The sequence below is a fragment of the Neoarius graeffei genome, chromosome 24, assembly GCF_027579695.1.
Source record: "Neoarius graeffei isolate fNeoGra1 chromosome 24, fNeoGra1.pri, whole genome shotgun sequence".
In the NCBI taxonomy this organism is placed as follows: domain Eukaryota; kingdom Metazoa; phylum Chordata; class Actinopteri; order Siluriformes; family Ariidae; genus Neoarius; species Neoarius graeffei.
Window position 1 is genome coordinate 31,632,422 of NC_083592.1, and position 22,398 is coordinate 31,654,819.

At 46.3% G+C, this 22,398-nt stretch overlaps 1 protein-coding gene across 1 annotated transcript in view; it reads left to right on the forward strand.

Moving 5' to 3' along the window:
* The first annotated feature begins 8,730 nt into the window (after window positions 1-8,730).
* kcnt1b (potassium sodium-activated channel subfamily T member 1b) overlaps window positions 8,731-22,398 on the forward strand; it is a 186,964-nt gene continuing 173,296 nt past the window's right edge. The window contains exon 1 of the mRNA XM_060907052.1: window positions 8,731-9,002. Within this exon, the coding sequence (XP_060763035.1) occupies window positions 8,845-9,002 (158 nt within the window). The 5' untranslated portion in view covers window positions 8,731-8,844. The remainder of the gene's footprint in view (window positions 9,003-22,398) is intronic.

Below are 22,398 nucleotides of genomic sequence, written 5' to 3' on the forward strand. Positions count from 1 at the left end.
CAGCTGGCAACTCTAAATTTCCAACAGGTGTGAGTGTGAATGGTTTTTCATCTCTGTGTGAGCCCTGTGATAGATTGGCGGCCTGCTGAGGGCATGCCCCACTTCTCACCCAAAGGTCCATAAAGACATGGTTTCCAAGAACAGCTTTTGGATTAATTGGAACACTCGCTACACCCCAGACCTCCTTGGCCAACACCATCCTAACCTCAGTAATGCTCTTTTAGCTGAATGCACACAAATGCGCTCATGCTTCAAAATATAGTGGGAAGCCTTTTTAGGAGAGTGAAGTTATTATAACAGTAAAGGTGGACTAAATCTGGAATGGTGGAATGCTTAACAACCACAGATGGGTATGATAGCATGGTGTCCACATACTTTTGGCTATAAAGTGTATGTTCTTCTCAGAGATATGCCCATATGAGTTCTTCTTAAATCTCATCCTAATTTTATATACGTTCTTTTGGTGTTTATCATTAAAAGTGGTCTCTTAATTTTTCCATGTCTGTATTTTTTGTTATTTTTAGAAGTCAGATATGGGTCTATATTTACTCCAACAAAAGCAGAATAATTGGTTTTCTTTTTCTTTTTTTTCCTCTTAGAAACCTCCTATAACTGCTTTCACATACTTTACTGATGCTATCTAATAGAATAGATGCTATGAATATAAAAAGAAGAACAACAACAACTTCATTCAGCACATGTACACTTAAGTGCAGTGAAATTCCTCTCTGCATTTAACCCATCTGAAGCAATGAACAGGCAGCACGGTGGTGTAGTGGTTAGCACTGTCACCTCACAGCAAAAAAGGCTCTGGGTTCGAGCCCAGTGGCCGACGGGGACCTTTCTGTGTGGAGTTTGCATGTTCTCCCCGTTTCTGCATGGGTTTCCTCTGGGTGCTACGGTTTCCCCCACAGTCCAAAAACATGCAGTTAGGTTAATTGGTGGCTCTAAACTGACTGTAGGTGTGAATGTGAGTGTGAATGGTTGAGAGGAGAAAACCTCTATAATAGGGGTGTGCAAAAATATCGATACGGCGTTATATCGCGATACTTTGTCTTCCGATTCAATATCGATACTCAAAATTTGAATACTGATATTTTTTCAAAGAATAAATCATCTTTCAGACGGGCGGCACGGTGGTGTAGTGGTTAGTGCTGTCGCCTCACAGCAAGAAGGTCCTGGGTTCGAGCCCTGGGGCCGGCGAGGGCCTTTCTGTGTGGAGTTTGCATGTTCTCCCCGTGTCCGCATGGGTTTCCTCCGGGTGCTCCGGTTTCCCCCGCAGTCCAAAGACATGCAGGTTAGGTTAACTGGTGACTCTAAATTGACCGTAGGTGTGAATGTGAGTGTGAATGGTTGTCTGTGTCTATGTGTCAGCCCTGTGATGACCTGGCGACTTGTCCAGGGTGTACCCTGCCTTTCGCCCGTAGTCAGCTGGGATAGGCTCCAGCTTGCCTGCGACCCTGTAGAAGGATAAAGCGGCTACAGATAATGAGATGAGATGAGATGTTTCAGACGGGTTGTAAATCCAGTACGACTTCCGCACCTCCGCTCCGCGAGGTGTCGCTGTGCCGCTCCCTCACTGCAAGGCACTCTTCATCTTCTCTTTTTTCCCCGGCGGTTGCAGTGAGGAAAAAAAACAAGCAAGCATGGCTGCTAACGTAAACCTAGAGATGCCGCCGAACTTTAAGGCAGATGTTTGGAAGCACTTTGGATTCCAAAGGAAAGGAGAAAAAAACAGTGAGCCAGACAAAGAGTACGCACTTTGCAAAACCTGTTTCGCTCCAATTAGATATTCAGGTAACACAACAAACTTGTGAACTTACTTAGCACGACACCACCCCGACATATTAGCTCAGCCGGAGCCACCGAAACCCGACCCGAAGCAAACTACACTGGACAGCGCCAAAGTCCTCCCGTCTACTTCAGTGATGTATGACTTACTATATCTGTGAACTTTATTTTGTCATTTAAGACCAAAGGCAAGAAGCTGCACTTTATCTTGCATTTTTTTAATTTTAGTGTGTGTGAGACACTGCATTTTATTTTGAGTATTTACTCTAAGTTCAGAAGAAACATGATTCACTGAGGTTTCAGTTCAGTTTCAGTGTGTGGACACTGACCCACACTGCACTTTGTTTCATAATTGTGCTCAGGGAGACTAAGATGCCCACTGCACTTTTCAATGCGTTTCAGACAGTGTGTTGTTCCTGCAAAATAAGCACAAGTTAAATGTTCTCAGGTATATGTTCTCAAGTTTACAAAGAACAAATTGATATTAGTGTTAGCACTGAAATGTATGTGCAGTCTGCAGTGCAAGTTTTAAGTTTTCATAAAACAATTTGATTCTGCTTGTTAAGCAGCACTGATGTGTCCATGCTTACAGAAAAGTTGATAATACTAGCACAGAAATAGGAATTTTCTGTATGTTGTAGTGAAGCAACTCTTGGTTTTGCCAGCAGTGGAATAGAGACAAATATATGTCTGGCAAGAGTGTGTAGTTATGTATGTGAAATGTAATTTTACAGTGGTCAATAAATTCTGATTTTCTTCAGTGACACAGATATTGTGATGTGGTTGAAATTTCTTGCAATATATCGATTATCGCAGAATCGCTGTACCGTAATATTATCGTTATCGTGGGCAAAATATCGCCATAGTATCGTATCGTGAGGTATCTGGTGATACCCAGCCCTACTCTATAATAATAATCCAGTAGAAGGTAACGGGAAACCACTACTGTAATGTTCGCTAGACACTTTGATGAAGCCGTCAGAGCAGCTACAGCGGTAGTGATATGCCAAAATGGATGGATGGAAGCAGTGAACACAGACATGCGAGCAAACATACCCAGGGAGCAGTTGTGGGTTAGGTGCCGTGCTCAAGGGCACCTCAGCCTAAGGCTGCCCCATGTTAACCTAACCACAGGTCTTTGGATTGTGGGGGAAACCGGAGCACCTGGAGAACATGCAAACTTCACACAGAAAGGCCCTCATCGACTGCTGGGCTCAAACCCAGAACCTTCTTGCTGTGAGGTGACAGTGCTAACCACTGCACCACTGTCTAATATGGAAAAATTGTGCTAATAGCTTGAGACCCATCAAAGACTCATGAAAACACTGGGTGGAATTTCAATCTTAGAGGAAAGGTAATTCAGTGATTATTCTAGGTTTGATTTCTGAGGAGGGTGGCACGGTGGTGTAGTGGTTAGCGCTGTAGCCTCACAGCAAGAAGGTCTGAGTTCGAGCCCTGTGGCCGGTGAGGGCCTTTCTGTGCGGAGTTTGCATGTTGTCCGTGTGGGTTTCCTCTGGGTGCTCCGGTTTCCCCCAAAGACATGCAGGTTAGGTTAACTGGTGACTCTAAAATTGACCGTAGATGTGAATGGTTGTCTGTGTCTATGTGTCAGCCCGGTGACTTGTCCAGGGTGTACTCTGCTTTTTGCCCGTAGTCAGCTGGGATAGGCTCCAGCTTGCCTGCGACCCTGTAGAACAGGATAAAGTGGCTAGAGATGATGAGATTTCTGAGGATGCAGATACACAACAAAACAGCTGCAATGTGCTTTTCCATCCATTATCTGTAGCCACTTATCCTGTTCTACAGGGTTGCGGGCAAGCTGGAGCCTATCCCAGCTGACTATGGGTGAGAGGCGGGGTACACCCTGGACAAATCACCAGGTTATCGCAGGGCTGACACATAGACACACAAACAACCATTCACACTCACATTTACACCTACGGTCAATTTAGAGCCACCAATTAGCCTAACCTGCATGTCTTTGGACTATGGGGGAAACCCACGCAGACATGGGGAGAACATGCAAACTCCACACAGAATGGCCTTTGTCGGCCGCCGGGCTCGAACCCAGAACCTTCTTGCTGTGAGGCAACAGTGCTAACCACTGCAACACTGTCTATCCAGCCAGCCAGCCATTATCTGTAGCCACTTATCCTGTTCTACAGGGTCATGGGCAAGCTGGAGCCTATCCCAGCTGACTATGGGTGAGAGGCGGGGTGCACCCTGGACAAGTCGCCAGGTTATCACAGGGCTGACACATAGACACACAAACAATTATTCACACTCACATTCACACCTACGGTCAATTTAGAGCCACCAATTAGCCTAACCTGCATGTTTTTGGACTGTGGGGGAAACCAGAGCACCCAGAGGAAACCCACGCAGACATGGGGAGAACATGCAAACTCCACACAGAAAGGCCTTCTTCAGCCGCTGGGCTCGAACCCAGAACCTTCTTGCTGTGAGGCAACAGTGCTAACCACTGCACCACTGTCCATCCATCCATCCATTATCTGTAGCCGCTTTTCCTGTTCTACAGGGTTGTAGGCAAGCTGGAGCCTATTCCAGCTGACTATGGGTGAGAGGCGGGGTACACCCTGGACAAGTCGCCAGGTTATCGCAGGGCTGACACATAGATGTATGTATGGGTGCTGTGTGAGACGGCTGTATGTATGGGTGCTGTGTGAGACGGCTGCCTCTCCAGTAGCTCTGTAGTTTTTAGCTCTTTAAACCTCTTTTTTTCCACCTTTTTTACTTTTTTGCACTTCTTACGAAGACATAGTGTGTTTTCCTTATATCACATAGATATTTTTAACTTTAACACGCAACCAGGAGCCAGTTTTCTCACTTATTTGAGAGAGGAGCTGCTGGCCCTGAAAACAATGGGACAAGCCAGGATACGACACCCCATCCTGGCCGAGTTGAGGAGGAAACCCAGGGGCTGCAAAGCCGGAGCTAAGCTAAAGGCTAGGCTAGTGGACAACTGGCGGTGCTACAAACCATCCATTCCCTCCGTTATCATGGGGAATGTGAACTCGCTGCCAAATAAAGTCGATGAGCTTTCCGCTCTGAACAACCAGCGGATTTATCGGGAGAGCAGCTTGTTTATTTTTATGGAGACATGGCTAACCCACCTTGTACCGGATGCTAACGTGGACCTGCGGGGATTCACTGCTGTGAGAGCCGACAGAGACACTAACACATGCGGGGAAAAGCAAAGGTGGGGTACTCATAATTTATGTTAACAACCGCTGGTGTAACCCGGGACATATCTCCATGAAGACAGTTTTATGTTGCCCGGACTTGGAGCTGCTAGCCATTAGCCTGCGGCCATATTATCTGCCGAGGGAGTTCAGTCACGTGATCACCATCTGTGTTTACATCCCTTCGAGGGCAGATGCAGCTGCTGCATGTGAGAGGATTCACTCTGTCACAGCAAGGCTGCAGACACAGCACCCTGAGGCATTTATGATCATTTCTGGGGACTTTAATCACGCTACTTTGGACTCTACTTTGGCTGCTTTTTACCAGGCTGTGGATTGTCCAACAAGGAACAACAGGACAATTGACTTGCTGTATGCTAATGTGAGGGATGAATACAGAGTAATACAGTGAATACAGACTGTCCCCTCCCCCCACTATGGAAGTCTGACCACAACCTAGTTATTCTACAGCTGAAGTACACCCCCCTGGTTCAAAGGCAGCCTGCAACAACTAGCTCCATCAGGAGGTGGTCCCCTGAAATGGAAGATGCCCTCAGAGACTGCTATGACATCACGGACTGGGATGTGCTGCTTAGCCCACACTGTGAGGACATAGAGGGGCTGACACACTGTCTGACAGATTACCTCAACTTCTGTGCTGACGTGGTCTCCCCCGCTAAGACTGTACGGTGTTACCCTAATAACAAGCCATGGGTAACACAGGAAGTCAAAGCTGTCCTCAACAGAAAGAAGGCCGCCTTCAGGAGCAGGGATAGGGAGGTGATGAAAGCAGCAGAGCAGGAGGTGAAATGCTGTGTGAGGGAAGCTAAGGACAGCTACAGGCGAAAGGTGGAGCAGAAGCTGAAGGAGAACAGCACGAGGGAGGTCTGGGCAGGTGTGAAAACCATAACAGGCCACAATACAAAGACCAGAGTCGTTGAGGGGACAGTGGAGAGGGCGAACGAGTTGAATGACTTCTTCAATCAGTTCAACCAGCCCACATCCCCCCCACCCTCTCCCTCACTGCAGCCATCTCTCCTTCTTCCCTCAACACACCTCCCCCTAGTCATCACAGCATCCCCCTCATCCCCCACCTCAACACAGACTCCTCCATGCATTACTGCAGACCAGGTCAGAGGTCAACTGAGGAAGCTTCACCCCAGGAAAGCAGCAGGCCCGGACAAGGTGTGTCCACGACTACTGAAGACCTGCGCTGCTGAACTGGGTGAACCACTCCAACGCATCTTCAACCTCAGCCTGCAGCTGGGGAGAGTGCCCACCCTCTGGAAGACATCATGTATAATTCCAGTTCCTAAAAAGAATTGGCCCAGCGAGCTGAATGACTTCCGACCGGTGGCACTCACTTCACATCCGATGAAGACGTTGGAGCAGCTCTTCCTCAGCCTCCTCAGACCACAGGTACAACATGCACAGGACTGTCTGCAGTTTGCGTACCGGGCAGGTGTTGGTGTGAAAGACGCCATCCTGTACCTGCTACACCAAGCCCACTCGCATCTGGATAAGGGAAATGGCACAGTGAGGATCCTCTTCTTGGACTTCTCGAGTGCCTTCAACACCATCCAGCCCCTATTGCTTCAGGACAAACTGAACAGGATGCGAGTGGACCCCTGCCTGGTCACCTGGATCTCCAGCTACCTCACTGACAGGCCGCAGTACGTCAGGCTGAAGGACATCACGCCTGACACTGTGATTAGCAGCACCGGAGCACTCCAGGGCACGGTGCTGGCCCCTCTTCTCTTCACCCTGTACACCGCAGACTTCTGCTACAACTCGGAGCTGTGTCACATTCAGAAGTTTGCCGATGACATAGCCATCGTTGGGTGTATCAATGACGACAGAGAGGAGGAGTATACGAGCCTGGTGAGGGACTTTCCTGTGTGGTGCAACAGGAACCATCTGCAGCTCAACACCTCGAAGACCAAGGAGCTGGTCATTGACTTTGGGAGGTCCAGACCAAGGTCATGACCAGTTCTGATCGAGGGAGTCGCGGTGGAGGCTGTGGATTCCTACAAGTACCTCGGGCTGTGGCTGGACAGCAAGCTGGACTGGACTTGCAACACCAATCACTTATACAGTTAGGGACAGAGCAGGCTGTACTTCCTTAGGAGGCTGCGGTCCTTTAACATCTGCAGGAAACTCCTGTGGATGTTCTATCAATCTGTGGTCGCCAGTGTCCTGTTTTACACCGTGGTGTGCTGGGGGGGCAGCATATCCAAGAAGGACACATTCAGACTGGACAAACTGATCAGGCGGGCCGGCTTTGTGGTCAGGATGAACCTGGACTCTCTGGTGACGGTGGCAGAGAAGAGGTCTATGGACAAACTATTGAACATCATGGACGATGCCAGTCACCCTCGGCACACCGTCATCAGCAACCAGAGGAGCCTGTTCAGTGACAGAATGCTCCTTCCCAAGTGCAGGACGAACAGACTCAAAAACTCCTTTGTCCCTCATGCCATCAGACTGTACAACTCCTCTTTGGGGGGGGAGGGGTAACAGGAGGACAGAGGACGGGAAGGAGCAGTAGCCTAGCCTAACAATAAGCAATACCGGACAATGTGCAATATAAAATGCAATATCTCTCCTGCTGCTCCCCCTTTCCCCCTCCTCCTCCTCCTCCTCTTCCTCTCTCTCCCCCCCCCATATCTTATTCTTTTTATATTTATATATCTCATCTCGTTATCTCTAGCCGCTTTATCCTGTTCTACAGGGTCGCAGACAAGCTGGAGCCTATCCCAGCTGACTACAGGCGAAAGGCGGGGTACACCCTGGACAAGTCGCCAGGTCATCACAGGGCTGACACATAGACACAGACAGCCATTCACACTCACACCTACGGTTAATTTAGAGTCACCAATTAGCCTAACCTGCATGTCTTTGGACTGTGGGGGAAACCGGAGCACCCGGAGGAAACCCACACGGACACGGGGAGAACATGCAAACTCCACGCAGAAAGGCCCTCGCCGGCCACGGGGCTCGAACCCGGACCTTCTTGCTGTGAGGCGACAGTGCTAACCACTACACCACCGTGCAGCCCCATATTTATATATGTAAATACTTAATTTATTTCAATTTATCTAGAAGTTTTCTCTATTTCTTTTCTCTGTTTATCTGTATAGATGCTGCTGGAATCTTAATTTCCCTGAAGGAACCTGCCCAAAGGGATCAATAAAGTTTTATCTAATCTAATCCAATCTAGACACACAAACAACTATTCTCACTCACATTCACGGTCAATTTAGAGCCACCAATTAGCCTAACCTGCATGTCTTTGGATTGTGGGGGAAACCAGAGCACCCGGAGGAAACCCTCACAGACATGGGGAGAACATGCAAACTCCACACAGAAAGGCCTTCATCGGCCGCCGGGCTCGAACCCAGAACCTTCTTGCTGTGAGGCGACAGTGCTAACCACTACACCACATGTAAAAATTGGGCTAATAGCTTGAGACCCATCAAAGGTTCATGAAAACACTGGGCAGAATTTCAGTCTTAGAAGAAAGGTAATTATTATAGGTTTGATTTCTGAGTAAAAGAGCTGCAATGTGCTTTTCGCCTTCCTAAAATTCATGATCGGTGTGTGAGAGAAGCTCTAAGCTGAGGGGGGAAACACCCGGTTTGATTTCATAAATATAGTGGCATCATAGCGGCAGCAGGGCAGCGCGTGAGCTGCGCCTCCGCTCCTGAGTTCACTTCTGTGCATATAGTACTGGTCTGGAGGCAGTGCACCATGCGCGCGCCCTGACGGAGTTTGCGTTTTTCGGACCCCCCTCCTCTACGTTCCCGCCTCCTCTCATCTCCTCCCTGTCTGAACTCGGTTACCGGACTGCATGGCTGGAGCTAAACGGACCGAGTCTCCGTGTGACAGCGATCAGGAGGTGAAGAGCGAGCTGAGGAGATCAACAGCGGATCATCATCAGCAGCAGCAGAGCAGCGCGCCCACGCCGCTTCGCACCAGCAGCTCTATGGCGAGCGACGGCGGCCAGAGGTACCGCAGAGATCAGCAATCGGTCCGAGCAGCGCGCTGCCAGGTGCACCCTGATTAACCGAGCGCATTAATCCGCATCGATCTGCACTTGCGACAATTACGCATAGGTTGTGCGATCATTATTCCATTAATTTTCTAAACCTTTCTTCCTGAGATGCGTGCTTTTATCAGCAGCCTCATCATTCGCACTGCATCAGGAGAACCTGATCCCGGATCAAACGATGCGCTATAATGCGATTTGGACTCAGCAATTAATTAAATTCTCAGCACCTGGTAACGCTGCATCCAACCAAGATTGAGCACTGTGCATGCTTTTGTGAAACGATGGTCTGTGCACCCTGAGTGTGAAAGCTGTCAGTGAATCAGTGGTTTTTTTTTTTTAATAGTAAAACGTGACCACACAGCAATATCCCCAGTACTGAATTAACACCCAGAGTGCTGATTTAACAACCTACTGTGGACACAAATCATCTCTGAAAGTGTTAATTCAACACTGGGGAATTTGCTGTGCACACTCGTGAAATGTCGCATGCTGCCAGAATCATTTCTCTCCACTCTATGGACATTATACATTTCTGTGGTGCTTATTTTGACCATAGGCTACTACAGAAAAGCCTCTAGTCATCCTGTTCAAATAACTTAGCAGTGGCAGCATCTACACTACATCCAAGTTTACATCAGCTCAACCAGGAGCATTTGGTACCTAACAAGATTGATGATGTAAAGCAGGGGTGTCAAACCTGATCCATAAAGGGCCGTGTGGCTGCAGGTTTTCATTCCAGCCATGCAGCAACACCCTGATTTGGCTTATTCAATCAACTGACACACCCACCCTTTAATCAAGGGTGGGTGTGGCTGCAAGTATTTGACTGTGTGAAGACAGTTCAGTTGATTGAATGAGCCAAGTCAGGTGTGCTGCTGCATGGCTGGAATGAAAACCTGCAGCCACAAGGCCCTTTATGGATCAGGTTTGACACCCCTGATGTAAAGTGTTCTGCACCTGTTTCTTCACTAATGGACATTTTCTCAAGCAACTCTATTACATTACAGAAATATGTAATTAATTAAGTGGGCCTAGATTTAAACTTGCTTACTGCGAACCGCACACATGAATGTGACTGTGACTGGGAATGCATGCAGGTTGTTCATTTTTCATCGACTGTGTAGTACCTACGCTGCAGCAACTTCAGCTCTGATTCTACATTTGCCAGGCAAATAATAGGCACATGGACATGTGCACTGTTTCACATGTGACCAGCAATACTTCAGGCTTGACCTTAAAAAAAAAGATATATAGCCATAAATGGCTGTTTCTTTTATTTTTTCATCAACCCACAATCAACATTTCTTTTCCATGTCACATCACATTTTAAAATTTTTGACCACTGAAATCATCAGATAGATGAGTAAAAAGGGATACTATTAGGTTCTTATCATGGATAGTTAAGGTTTTTTTTTTTTTAAAGCTACTGGGGTTCTGCTTGGAAATCTTACAATGGAGAGAATCTGTTCTAGGGTTTTGTATAGCCCCCTTTATAGCAACAAGCCAAAGAGTATTAAAGGTACTAGATAGAACCTTATTTCTAGGAATCTATGAATACACATTTAACCTATAGTGACTACATCTATCTATCTATCTATCTATCTATCTATCTATCTATCTATCTATCTATCTATCTATCTATCTATCTATCTCCTCCCTAAATGTAATGGTGTTAGGTCTCAGCCCTGAAAACATTCTTTTTTTTTATTCCACTTATATAAAATATAACAGGCCAAAGATATCAGCTTACTTATCTGGCTGTAGTATTTTTCTCATTGTGCAGGATTTAATGATATTTTATGATATTTTATTACCTGATCAATTATTTCTTGTCTCAGCGAGCCATCGTCAATAAATGTCAGCCATATACGAGTAATAATTCAGATGTGCCTTCATTATAAGTATCTTCACTGTCAAGGTGTGTGGCTTCTTCTGTTATCTTCTAAACTTATTTTATGACGCATCACTTCATATCCTTATAACAAATTAATACATAATCCTCATGGCTGACAGACACTCAGATTAAGGGCAACACTGTCTGTGTGTGTGAAACACAATGATAATATAGTACTCCTCCTGGAGGGTTTAGGTGTGTGTGTGTGATTGATTGATTCCACTGTCTGCTGCTATCAATTTTAAGATATTAGATTTTACAACACTTAATTATTGATGCTGTTTGCTGTCATGCACACTTCATGAGTTTCTAACTAAAGAGCAAAGTGTTTTAGAGGAAGGTATGGATTAGTATTCTAGTATTAGAGACTAAAGGAGCTCACTAAGCTCTGTGGGAATAGTTGTAGGGAAATAAAGTCTGAATTCTATGTCAATGTTATAGTACTTCTACATGAAACTTTATTGACTGGATATATTTTAATGAAAAAAAAACAGTTATGCTGCCTTAAAAAGGCAATTATCATTAATTATCAGACTGAAAATGAAAATAATGGCTTCAGTAATTTTAAGAGTGTTGCTAAATAATTTCTTAAACTGCATGGACCCATAGACGTCGCCAGACCCATTTTAGGGTAGCTCCAGCCACCCTATCTTATGGCAAAGCCACCCTATATTTTTTGCCCTTTTTTAAATTATTTGTATTTTTATTTTTTTTCCCAAAAAAAACAAAGGCAGTAAAGCACTGAACATGAGCCATCAAGAACGCAAGTTAATCCGAACAACAGTTTCTGCTTGCTTATTTATTGTTTAATGCAATATTATTAATATCGTTATGATTCCTCCTCATTGGCTCTGTGTCAAGCGTCACGTCGAGTGGTAGGCTAGTAGGACTTAAAAAACTACGCGGGCATTCTGCAGCAGGCGCGGTGCGGGCTTCCATTGAGTTGGGTTTGCGGAGAGTCAGAATTCTATGCTTTCATTTGCAGACACACACGGTGAGATTGTAATTTGATGTCAGTGGTTTGCATTTGCTTAACTTTACCTAGGCTATATTGAGCAATGGGTAGTGAGGAAAGACAATATTGTAGCTTTTCTATTTCAACTGTAAATAATGAATTGATTGACAGCCTTAGTAGGCGCTCTGAAAAATGTTCGGCGCGCGCTGCGCGCGCACAATACCTTTTCTCCTCTGGGTGCTAAGCTACCCGTCTCTCAAACCTAGTGACGTCCCTGCATGGACCCGATATTGAGTCCAATAAAATGCTACTATAATTGACTTCTGGTAAAAAGTTCAAAAAATGCTCTATTGGTAAGTTTTATACTTACTAAAACTTTTGTAGTATCTGTGTCAAAGTCCGTCCCATGCCAGGACCTGGTTTTCCCAGGCAGTCTCTCATCCTCGTACTAACCAAGCCCTTAAGGTGCACTGGGTGGCACTGATCTCCATTTCTAGTATCTTTGTAGTTTGTGGTATTTCTATGTTTTGTTTTGTTTGGTTTGTTTGTTGTTGTTTTTTTGTCCAGTTGTAGTCAAGGAGTTGCTGAATTTAAAAAAGTGGCATCTTTGTGCACGGGACCATTGCTATCATGGTGTTGTTCACTGAAAAAGTGTTTAGAGGTCATAAGGTTCCCTCCTTTCACTGTCTAATATAGAATAAACTTTAAGCAAGGATTTAAAAAAAATGCAAATTCCACCTTTGGTTTGTCACACTTTACTGGTAACAGTCCCAATCTTACTGACACTGGAACTATATTTTCTGAGGTGTTACACATCCATATAGATGAAGATTATGCATATTGACCTGATAATTGTGGAGCTATTTTTGATTAATTTTGGGTATGTCTGTCTAGGCCAGCCACACCTCCCAGCATCCTATAGGCCTTAAGAGGATATATTGTAGGTCGTGTTTTATACCAGATTTGAATCTGGTCAAGAAGTGCAACCTATTTTAATCATAATTGATTTATGACCAAAATGGTACTGTTTGTTGGGCAGCCAGAGTTGTATTGTCTGCTGAGTTATTAAACATGAAAGAAGAATCGCCATTTCTCAGAAATGTCTCTTGAAGTACAGAGAGAATGCAGTGTGACTAGAGATCATCCTTGATTCAGTTCCCCACTCTGAGTCTTACTCTTGGGATTGCTTTAAGTTCACTTGAGAAAGCCCAATTTATGTGAGTGCTTAATTGGAAATAGCTGGCAAGAATCTTAGTCTTCCATTTCCTGAATGCAGATATTTTTTTTTGAAAGACTTTTGTTAACACTCTCTGTGCAGCCAGTCCTATAAAATAGTTTTGGTTTGGTTTTTTGGCAGAGCTTCAATCTAATTTTATGAAATGAAAGTGCTTTTCCTGAATTGCTGTGCATGATGAAAGAATATTGAAAAATGCCTGAACGTGAGGAAGATCAGCAGTGTTGTAAACAGCTCCCCAGTATCTAGAATCTTCTACACAGTCCCTAAAAGTTCCTTATTATTTCCAGCTCAGATTAGCTGACTGATGTGGCGTGACATGTTCAGTCCCTGTCACTTTGACACAGCTCAACTAATTCTTAAAGTACTTTAATTTTGTGCTGTCAGGACTCATCATCACTTGTGGTAGTGAAAAGGACAATGTTATTCTAGCAAGGCTGCATGAAGAAACAGCCCTAAAAGTGCAGCCTAGGTGCATTTTACAGCTAAATATCATGGGAATGAATCTGGGTCTATCTGCTCAATCATTCCTGATAATACCAGCTGAACTGGACCTCTGAATCCTGTACACTTCAGGCTGAAATTTAGCACTTTTAGTTTATATCGAGAAGCATAAAAATATAGAAAATGGCAACATTGTGCTATTATTATTATTATTATTATTAAAAGATCACTTGGAGACTAAGTGTCTTAGCATTTCTTTTTCTCTCTCTATAGTCTGTATGGTTGTACTCAGTTAATCAGTTTCTTGTCATTTTTAACCACAGCACTGCTGAATTTTCAATTGTGATTGATTGATCAGAGGTTGATTAATTTTCTATAACAACAGCTCTGAGGATAGATTCTGCCTCAAGTCAAGTTTATTTGTATAATGCTTTTAACAACAGACATTGTCACAAAGCAGCTTTACAGAAAATGACTTTAAACATAAGCTAATTTTATCCGTATTTTATCCTGATTTATCCCCAACGAGCAAGCCTGTGGTGACGGTGGCAAGGAAAAACTACCTCAGACAACATGAGGAAGAAATCTGGAGAGAAACCAGACTCAAAAGGGAACCCATCCTCACTTGGTGATAACAGATAGCATGATTATAAATAACTCACTTCTATAACTGTGTCTTACATAGTCACAAAGTCCATTCATCCATCCATTTTCTTCTGCTTATCCAAAGTGGGGTCGCAGTGGCAGCAGGCTAAGCAGGGTATTCCAGGCATCCCTCTCCCCAGCAATGCTTTCCAGTTCCTCTTGGGGGATCCCAAGGCACTCCCAGGCCAGATGAGATATATAAGCTCTCCAGCATGTTCTGGGTCTACCCTGAGGTCTCCTCCCACTTGGATGTGCCCAGAAAATCTCCAAAGGAAGGTGCCCAGGAGGCATCCTAATCAGATGCCCGAACCGCCTCAGCTGACTTCTTTTGACATTAAGGAGCAGTGGCTCTACTCCAAGATCCCTCCAGATGTCTGAGCTCCTCACCCTATCTCTAAGGGTGAGCCCAGCCACCCTACGGAGAAAGCTCATTTCGGCTGCTTGTATCCACGATCTCATCCTTTCAGTCACTACCCAAATCTCAGGACCATTTGGTGAGGGTTGGAACATAGATTGACTGGTAAATCGAAAGCTTTGCCTTCCGGCTCAGCTCCCTCTTCACCACGACGGACTGGTACAACGTCTGCATTACTGCTGATGCCACCCCAATCCACCTGTACATCTCACACTCCATTTTACCATCACTCGTGAACAAGACCCCGAGATACTTGAACTCCTTCACTTGGGGCAGCAACTCACTCCCAACCTGGAGGGAGCACTCCACTGTTTTCCGGCAGAGAACCTTGGCCTCAGACTTGGAGGTGCTGACTCTCATCCCAGCCGTTTCACTCTTGGCTGCAAACAATCCCAGTGCTCGCTGAAGGTCATGCTCTGAAGAAGCCAACAGAACCGCATCATTTGCAAAGAGCAGAGATGCAATTCTGAAATTCCCAAACTGGACACCCTCCTCACCCCAGCTGCACCTTGAGATCCCATCCATGAATATCACAAACAGGATCGGTGACAAGGGGCAGCCTTGGCAGAATCCAGCACCCACCAGGAATGTGTTTGACTTTGTGCTGAGAATTCGGACACAGCCCACACTTTGGTTGTACAAGGACCAGATGGCTCATAGCAACAGCCCTGATACCCAATACTCCCGCAGTGCCCCCCACAAGAGCCCCTGGGGGAAATGGTCGTAAGCCTTTTCCAAATCTACAAAACACATATAGACTGGCTGGTCATACTCCCATGAACCTCCCAACAACCCTGCCAGAGTAAAGAGCTGGTCCACCATTCCACAGCCAGGAAGGAATCTGCATTGTCCTCCTGAATCTGAGATTTGACAATTGGTCAGAGCCTCCTTTCCAGCACCCTGGAATAAACTTTCCCAGGGAGGCCGAGCAGTGTGATACCGCTATAATTGGAGCACACTCTCTGGTTCCCCTTTCTGAAAAATTCCCCTTTGAAGAATCACCACCTTAATGTGGTGGAGGGGTTTGGGTGTCCCGGTGATCCTGGGAGCTGTGTTGTCAGGGGCATCAGCCCCTGGTAGGGTCTCCCAAGGCAAATTGGTTCCAGGGGAGGAGCCAGACTAAGAGCAAAGAAGGAGCTGCAGCACCTCGCTTGGGAGCAGGAAACTGGGGCCTCCTCCTGGAGCCAGACCTGGGAGGGGAACTAACCAGTGAGTGTCTGGGGTGAACTCACCAGTGAGTGTCTGGGGTCTTGGCCTTAGCCCATGGGCACAGCCTGAAGAAATCACATGGAGCTGCAGCCATGTGAGCTCACCACCTGCAAGAACAAGCACCAGGGTCGGATACATTGTGATCCGGGTGGCAGACAAAGGCGGGAGCCTGGGTGTGCTGATCCTCGGCAGCGCAGATTAGTCACAAAGTATACCGGTAACTGTAACCAGGAAAGTCATTATAGTTTTAACATAAAGTCTGTTTTGTTGAAGTTATAAACTGTTCACTGATGGAAACTTGAGTGCAAAACTGTTGATGACAACTGCAGTCCTAAAGTTAGCAAGTCAACTGTGGTCCTCAGCCATAAATGTATTACTGTAAGTGTCCAGAGTCATCTTCCAAGTGCAACTCAAGGCAAATCACTGATATCTATTACACTCATTGTAATATATTATTGTTCCTGTTAGGGGTGGTGGAGGTGTGGTGAGATAAGGATCCAAAAGCAGAACACAGACAGTAATCTAATAAATAAGGTGATTTAATCCAGGGAAAAAAGGGTGTGGCAAAAAGGTAAACAAACAGGACAAAAACATAAATGGCAAAAATAGTCTAAAGAACTAGAGACCAGAGGTTTAAGCTGTGACACATGGAAAGTGGGGTGCATACGTCGCATGGTGAGTGGTAATGCCAGTCTGACGGAACATGGATTAATTACCTTGCTGATGAGGAGGGGTCCTGGATATCTGGGGGCCAGCTTACGGGAGACGGTTCTGAGTGGAAGATGGCATGTGGAGAGCATGACTCGCTGCCTCACCCGGTAGGTGGGTGCCTTAGAGCAGCGTTTGTCGGCCTGCCTCTTGGATGCTAGGGCAGAGTGAATGAGTCTTCTCCGGTCCAATGCCCATGTCCTCCTGCAGTGGCATATGAAGGTCTGGGCTGAGGGTACGGCGACCTCCTCCTCTTGGTTGGGGAAGAGTGGTGGTTGGTAACCTAGGGAGCACTGGAAGGGCGAGAGACCTGTGGCAGATGAAGGGAGAGTGTTGTGAGCGTACTCGACCCAAGGTAAGTACTTACTCCAAGAACCGGCATCCCTGGACACCATGCACCTGAGTGCCACCTCCAAATCTTGGTTTGCCCGTTCCACCTGGCCATTGGTTTGAGGATGGAACCCTGAGGAGAGACTACAGGAGGCCCCAATGAGTTGGCAGAAGGCCCTCCAGAACTGTGTAGTGAACTGAGGACCCTGGTCGGAGACGATGTCAGTGGGGAGTCCGTGTAGGTGGAAAATGTGAAGGATGAGTAATTCAGTGGTTTCTTTAGCTGTGGAAAGCTTGGGCTGAGGGATGAAATTGACTGTCTTGGAGAAACGGTCAATAACCGTGAAGGATACATGTGTTGCCACCTGAGTTGGGGAGTCCTGTGACGAAGTCCAGGGCGATGTGAGACCAGGGTCAATGAGGAGTCGGGAGGGGTCTTAGCAAGCTGGCAGGGGGTCGATTGGCTGTCTTGTTCTGGGCACATGTGTCACAGGCTGCCACAAACTCCTGGATGTCTTCCTTGATGGATGGCCACCAGAAGTGCTGTTGGATGAGCGCCAGGGTTCAAGCAGCTCCCGGGTGACAAGCCAACTTGGAGCCATGACCCCACTGCAGCACCTGGGTTTGCACAGAACAGGGAACAAATAGAAGGTTAGGTGGTATGTTGCTTGAGTTACCTTCTCCGGGGTCCTGCTACAGGGCCTTCTGCACTAATGTCTTCACCTCAAGTAGGGCGGCCCCCACCAGACAGCATAGAGGAAGGATGGTTTCGGGCGTACTAGACTCCTCCTGGCGGGCAGAGAATAACCTGGACAGGGTGTCGGGTTTGCCGTTCTTAGAGCCTGGGCGGTAGGAGAGCATGAATCGGAACCGGGAGAAGAAGAGAGACCATTGGGCTTGCCATGAGTTAAAGCATTTGGTGGACTTGAGGTATTCTAGGTTTTTGTGGTCGGTCCAGACAAGGAAGGGGAGATCTGACCCCTCGAGCCAGTGCCTCCACTCCTCCAAGGCTAGCTTGACAGCCAACAGCTCTCTGTCGCCGATGTCATTTTGTTCAGCAGGGGACAGCTGGTGAGAGAAGAAGGAGCAGGGGTGGACCTTGTTATCATTGGCCTTCTGGGAGAGAATGGCTCCAACTCCGGACTCGGAAGCGTCAACCTCCACGATGAACTGTTTGTTTGGCTAGGGTATGGTGAGAATGGGTGCTGTGGTGAACTTGCACTTGAGCATGGAGAAGACTTTCTCTGTTTCTTTCCCCCACTTGAATGGGGTCTTAATCGAGGTCAATGCAGTGAGAGGTCTGGCCACCGTGCTGAAGTCGCAGATGAAGCGGCTGTAGAAATTGGCGAATCCCAGGAAACTCTGGAGCTCTCGTCGCAAGGATGGGGTAGGCCAGTCAGCGACTGCCTCAAACTTGAGGGGGTCCATCTTGATCCTAGCCAGGGAGATGATGAACCCCAGAAATGAGACAGAGCCCTGGTGGAATTCGCTCTTTTCTGCCTTGACGAACAGCTTGTTTTCTAGCAGGCGCTGGAGGACCTGCCAGACATGGCCCCGATGTTCCTCCAGGGAGCGAGAGAAGATCAGGATGTCATCCAGGTACACAAAAATGAAGATGTTAAGAAAGTCCCTTAGGACGTCATTGACGAGTGCCTGGAAGACTGCGGGCATGATGGTCAGGCCAAAAGGGACCACGAGGTACTCATAGTGACCAATGGTGGTGTTAAAGGCCGTCTTCCACTCATCCCCCTCCCTGATCCTGACGAGATGGTAGGCATTGCGTAAGTCCAACTTGGAAAATATCTTGGCTCCCTGGAGTAGTTCAAAGGCTGTGGTCATGAGCGGTAGTGGTAGAATCCCGCCCCTGCTGGGGAGGAGGAAGGGTGGATGATCCCAGCTGCCAGAGACTCGGAGATGTACTTCTCCATGGCTTGCTTTTTGACGGGAGAGAGAGAGTAGAGTTGCCCTTTGGGTGGCACCATCCCAGGCAGGAGGTCGATTCCGCAGTCATAGGGTCTGTGAGGAGGGAGGGACACTGCTTGGGTCTTGCTGAAGATGAGTCTTAAGTCCAGGTATTCCAGAGGTGCGTGAGAGAGGTGGGGAAACTTGCTGGCTGAAGGCTGTGGTGGTTTGCCAGGAGGTAGAGCGGAGTTCTAGCAGGGAGCTAGGCAGGAATGGCTCCAGCCTAGGATGGTGTTGTCGGCCCAGTTAAGGTGGGGGTTGTGCTGCGTTAACCAGGGTAATCCTAGGATGATGGGTACGTGGGGGTCGTTCATGACATGAAGTTGGATGGTTTCTGAGTGGTTGCCAGAAATCCTCAGGGTGAGCGGGGCGATGGTGGTCAAGCCGGTGCCATTGAGTGTCAGGACAGTGAGAGAGACCTTGAGGGCGAGTAGCGGGATTCCCAGATGCTTGGTAGTGGCGGAGCAGATCAGGTTCCTGTCCACCCCTGAGTGGACGAGGGCCTGGAGATGGTGATGCTGGTTGTCATGGATGATGATGACAGGGAGTAACGGTCAATCAGCGGGGGGCTGGTTCTGAGCGTTGCACACCAGGGCCCCTCGATTCACTGTGGTCTCATTCCCTTTAGCAGGCAGGCTCGGCAGATGTGTCCTCGCTGACCGCAATAGGAAACAGGTCCCTGTGCTCTGCCAGCGCTGTCGTTCCTCCGCTGACACCCGTACCCGGTCTACCTGCATGGGTTTGACGGACGAGGCGGGAGGTGGAGAGGAGGTGAAGCTGGGGCGGGTCTTCTCTCTCCTCCGTTGCTGGAACCAGGCGTCAATATGGTTGGCGAGGTCCATGAGACTGGAGAGGTCCGACAGCAGTTCCCACGATACCAGTTCATCCTTAATGGGGTCGGACAAGCCATGCAGGAATGCGTTGACCTGGGTGCTCTCATTCCAACCACACGATGCCGCCAACATCCAGAACTTGATGGCGTAGTCCGAAGTAGACCGGGACCCCTGCCGCAGCTCCATGAGTTCCCTAGCTGCCTCCCGGCCGGGTTACAATTTACTATACTATACTTAAGTATTATTTTGGCAGATTTATATTGAATACTTATACGTTTACATTTCTAAGGAAAAAAACATACTTTTCACTCTTTAGATTTTTTTAATATATAGGAGTATACTATATATCAGTGGAAAAGGCTCAGTTTAGTATCCAGTCATTTCAGTTTAGGAAATAATCTGGTCCATCAGTGAAGAAAAATCTATCAACTAGAAGGGCTCAGTAGAGTGTATACCTCTGCCAAGCCACATATTTGGATTTGAATTAGAATCTAATCAATTGTTCCTTGCCCCATGGCCCATATTTCCTCAAAATTTCATCAAAATCCATTCACTACTTTTTGAGTTACACTGGGAAGAGAAAAACAAACAAACAAATAGGTGAAAACATAACCTCCTCTAACAAAGCTGGTAAAGGCAATAATCATGACAATTCATCATCAGCAGCAGCAATGCGACACAATGTAGTGAGTGCTGTAATTATCCATATGTGTTTAAAGATGAACAAGCAAAATGCTCTAGTAAGCAAAGATTTGTATAAAATTGAGCTGTCTCTTTTTCTTCCCTAGAAGGCATGAACTCCATCTATTTTGAAAAACTATATTAAGATAAGTTTTGAAATTTGCAAGCATTAGCTATATTTAACTAAGTTAAGCTGCTTTCTTTGCTAATACCAGGTTAGACTAGCATCGATAGCTAACAAAATTGGCTTGGCAGTACATCAGATTATAGCTAATGGTTAATATTGCAAACTTACAGAAACTGAATGAAGTTGTCAGACAAAACAGAGTAGTTGCTTTAAAGAAATTATCTTTTAGTGTTAGATAAGTAATAAAAGTTACTCAGTCCGCATGGGTTTCCTCCGGGTGCTCCGGTTTCTCCCACAGTCCAAAGACATGCAGGCTAGGTTAACTGGTGACTCTAAATTGACCGTAGGTGTGAATGGTTGTCTGTGTCTATGTGTCAGCCCTGTGATGACCTGGCGACTTGTCTAGGGTGTACCCCGCCTTGCGCCCGTAGTCAGCTGGGATAGGCTCCTGCAAACCTGTAGAACAGGATAAAGCGGCTAGAGATAATGAGATGAGATGAACTTCTTGGCTTTCATTTGAGCACTTATTTATTTTATTTTTTGAGTGGATACTTCCAGTTTTAATTGAATAAGATTTTGACACTTTCAAAAAACAAATCACTGGCAAGCTGCTGTGGTATAAGAGGAACAAAATATTTCAAGATATACTGGTAAAATAATCCACCTTGTGGCAGTAATGGCGACTATGCTTTGCACTGTGTCGTATCACCACCTTATTGTTGATTGTTTTCCCATAACAGCATGCTCCAGCATGTTCTCTTCCTTACATAAAAAAGATTAAGAAAACTAAACTCTACTGCATGTCTTCTTTCATACAGTCACATCGTATCATGTTTGCCATAAGTATTTTTGAAAGGGTCACATTAGTTACAGTGGTGCTTGAAAGTTTGTGAACCCTTTAGAATTTTCTATATTTCTGTATAAATATGACCTAAAACATCATCAGATTTTCACACAAGTCCTAAAAGTAGATAAAGAGAACCCAGTTAAACAAATGAGACAAAAATATTATACTTGGTCATTTATTTATTGAGGAAAATGAGCCAATATTACATATCTGTGAGGGGCAAAAGTATGTGAACCTTTGCTTTCAGTATCTGGTATGACCCCCTTGTGCAGCAATAACTGCAACTAAACATTTCCGGTAACTGTTGATCAGTCCTGCACACCGGCTTGGAGGAATTTTAGCCCATTCCTCCGTACAGAACAGCTTCAACTCTGGGATGTTGGTGGGTTTCCTCACATGAACTGCTCGCTTCAGGTCCTTCCGCAACATTTCGATTGGATTAAGGTCAGGACTTTGACTTGGCCATTCCAAAACATTAACTTTATTCTTCTTTAACCATTCTTTGGTAGAACGACTTGTGTGCTTAGGGTCATTGTCTTGCTGCATGACCCACCTTCTCTTGAGATTCAGTTCATGGACAGATGTCCTGACATTTTCCTTTAGAATTCGCTGGTATAATTCAGAATTCATTGTTCCATCAATGATGGCAAGCCGTCCTGGCTCAGCTGCAGCGAAACAGGCCCAAACCATGATACTACCACCACCATGTTTCACAGATGGGATAAGGTTCTTCTGCTGGAATGCAGTATTTTCCTTTCTCCAGACATAACACTTCTCATTTAAACCAAAAAGTTCTGTTTTGGTCTCATCCGTCCACAAAACATTTTTCCAATAGCCTTCTGGCTTGTCCACGTGATCTTTAGCAAACTGCAGACGAGCAGCAATGTTCTTTTTGGAGAGCAGTGGCTTTCTCCTTGCAACCCTGCCATGCACACCATTGTTGTTCAGTGTCCTCCTGATGGTGGACTCATGAACATTAACATTAGCCAATGTGAGAGAAGCCTTCAGTTGCTTAGAAGTTACCCTGGGGTCCTTTGTGACCTCACCGACTATTACACACCTTGTTCTT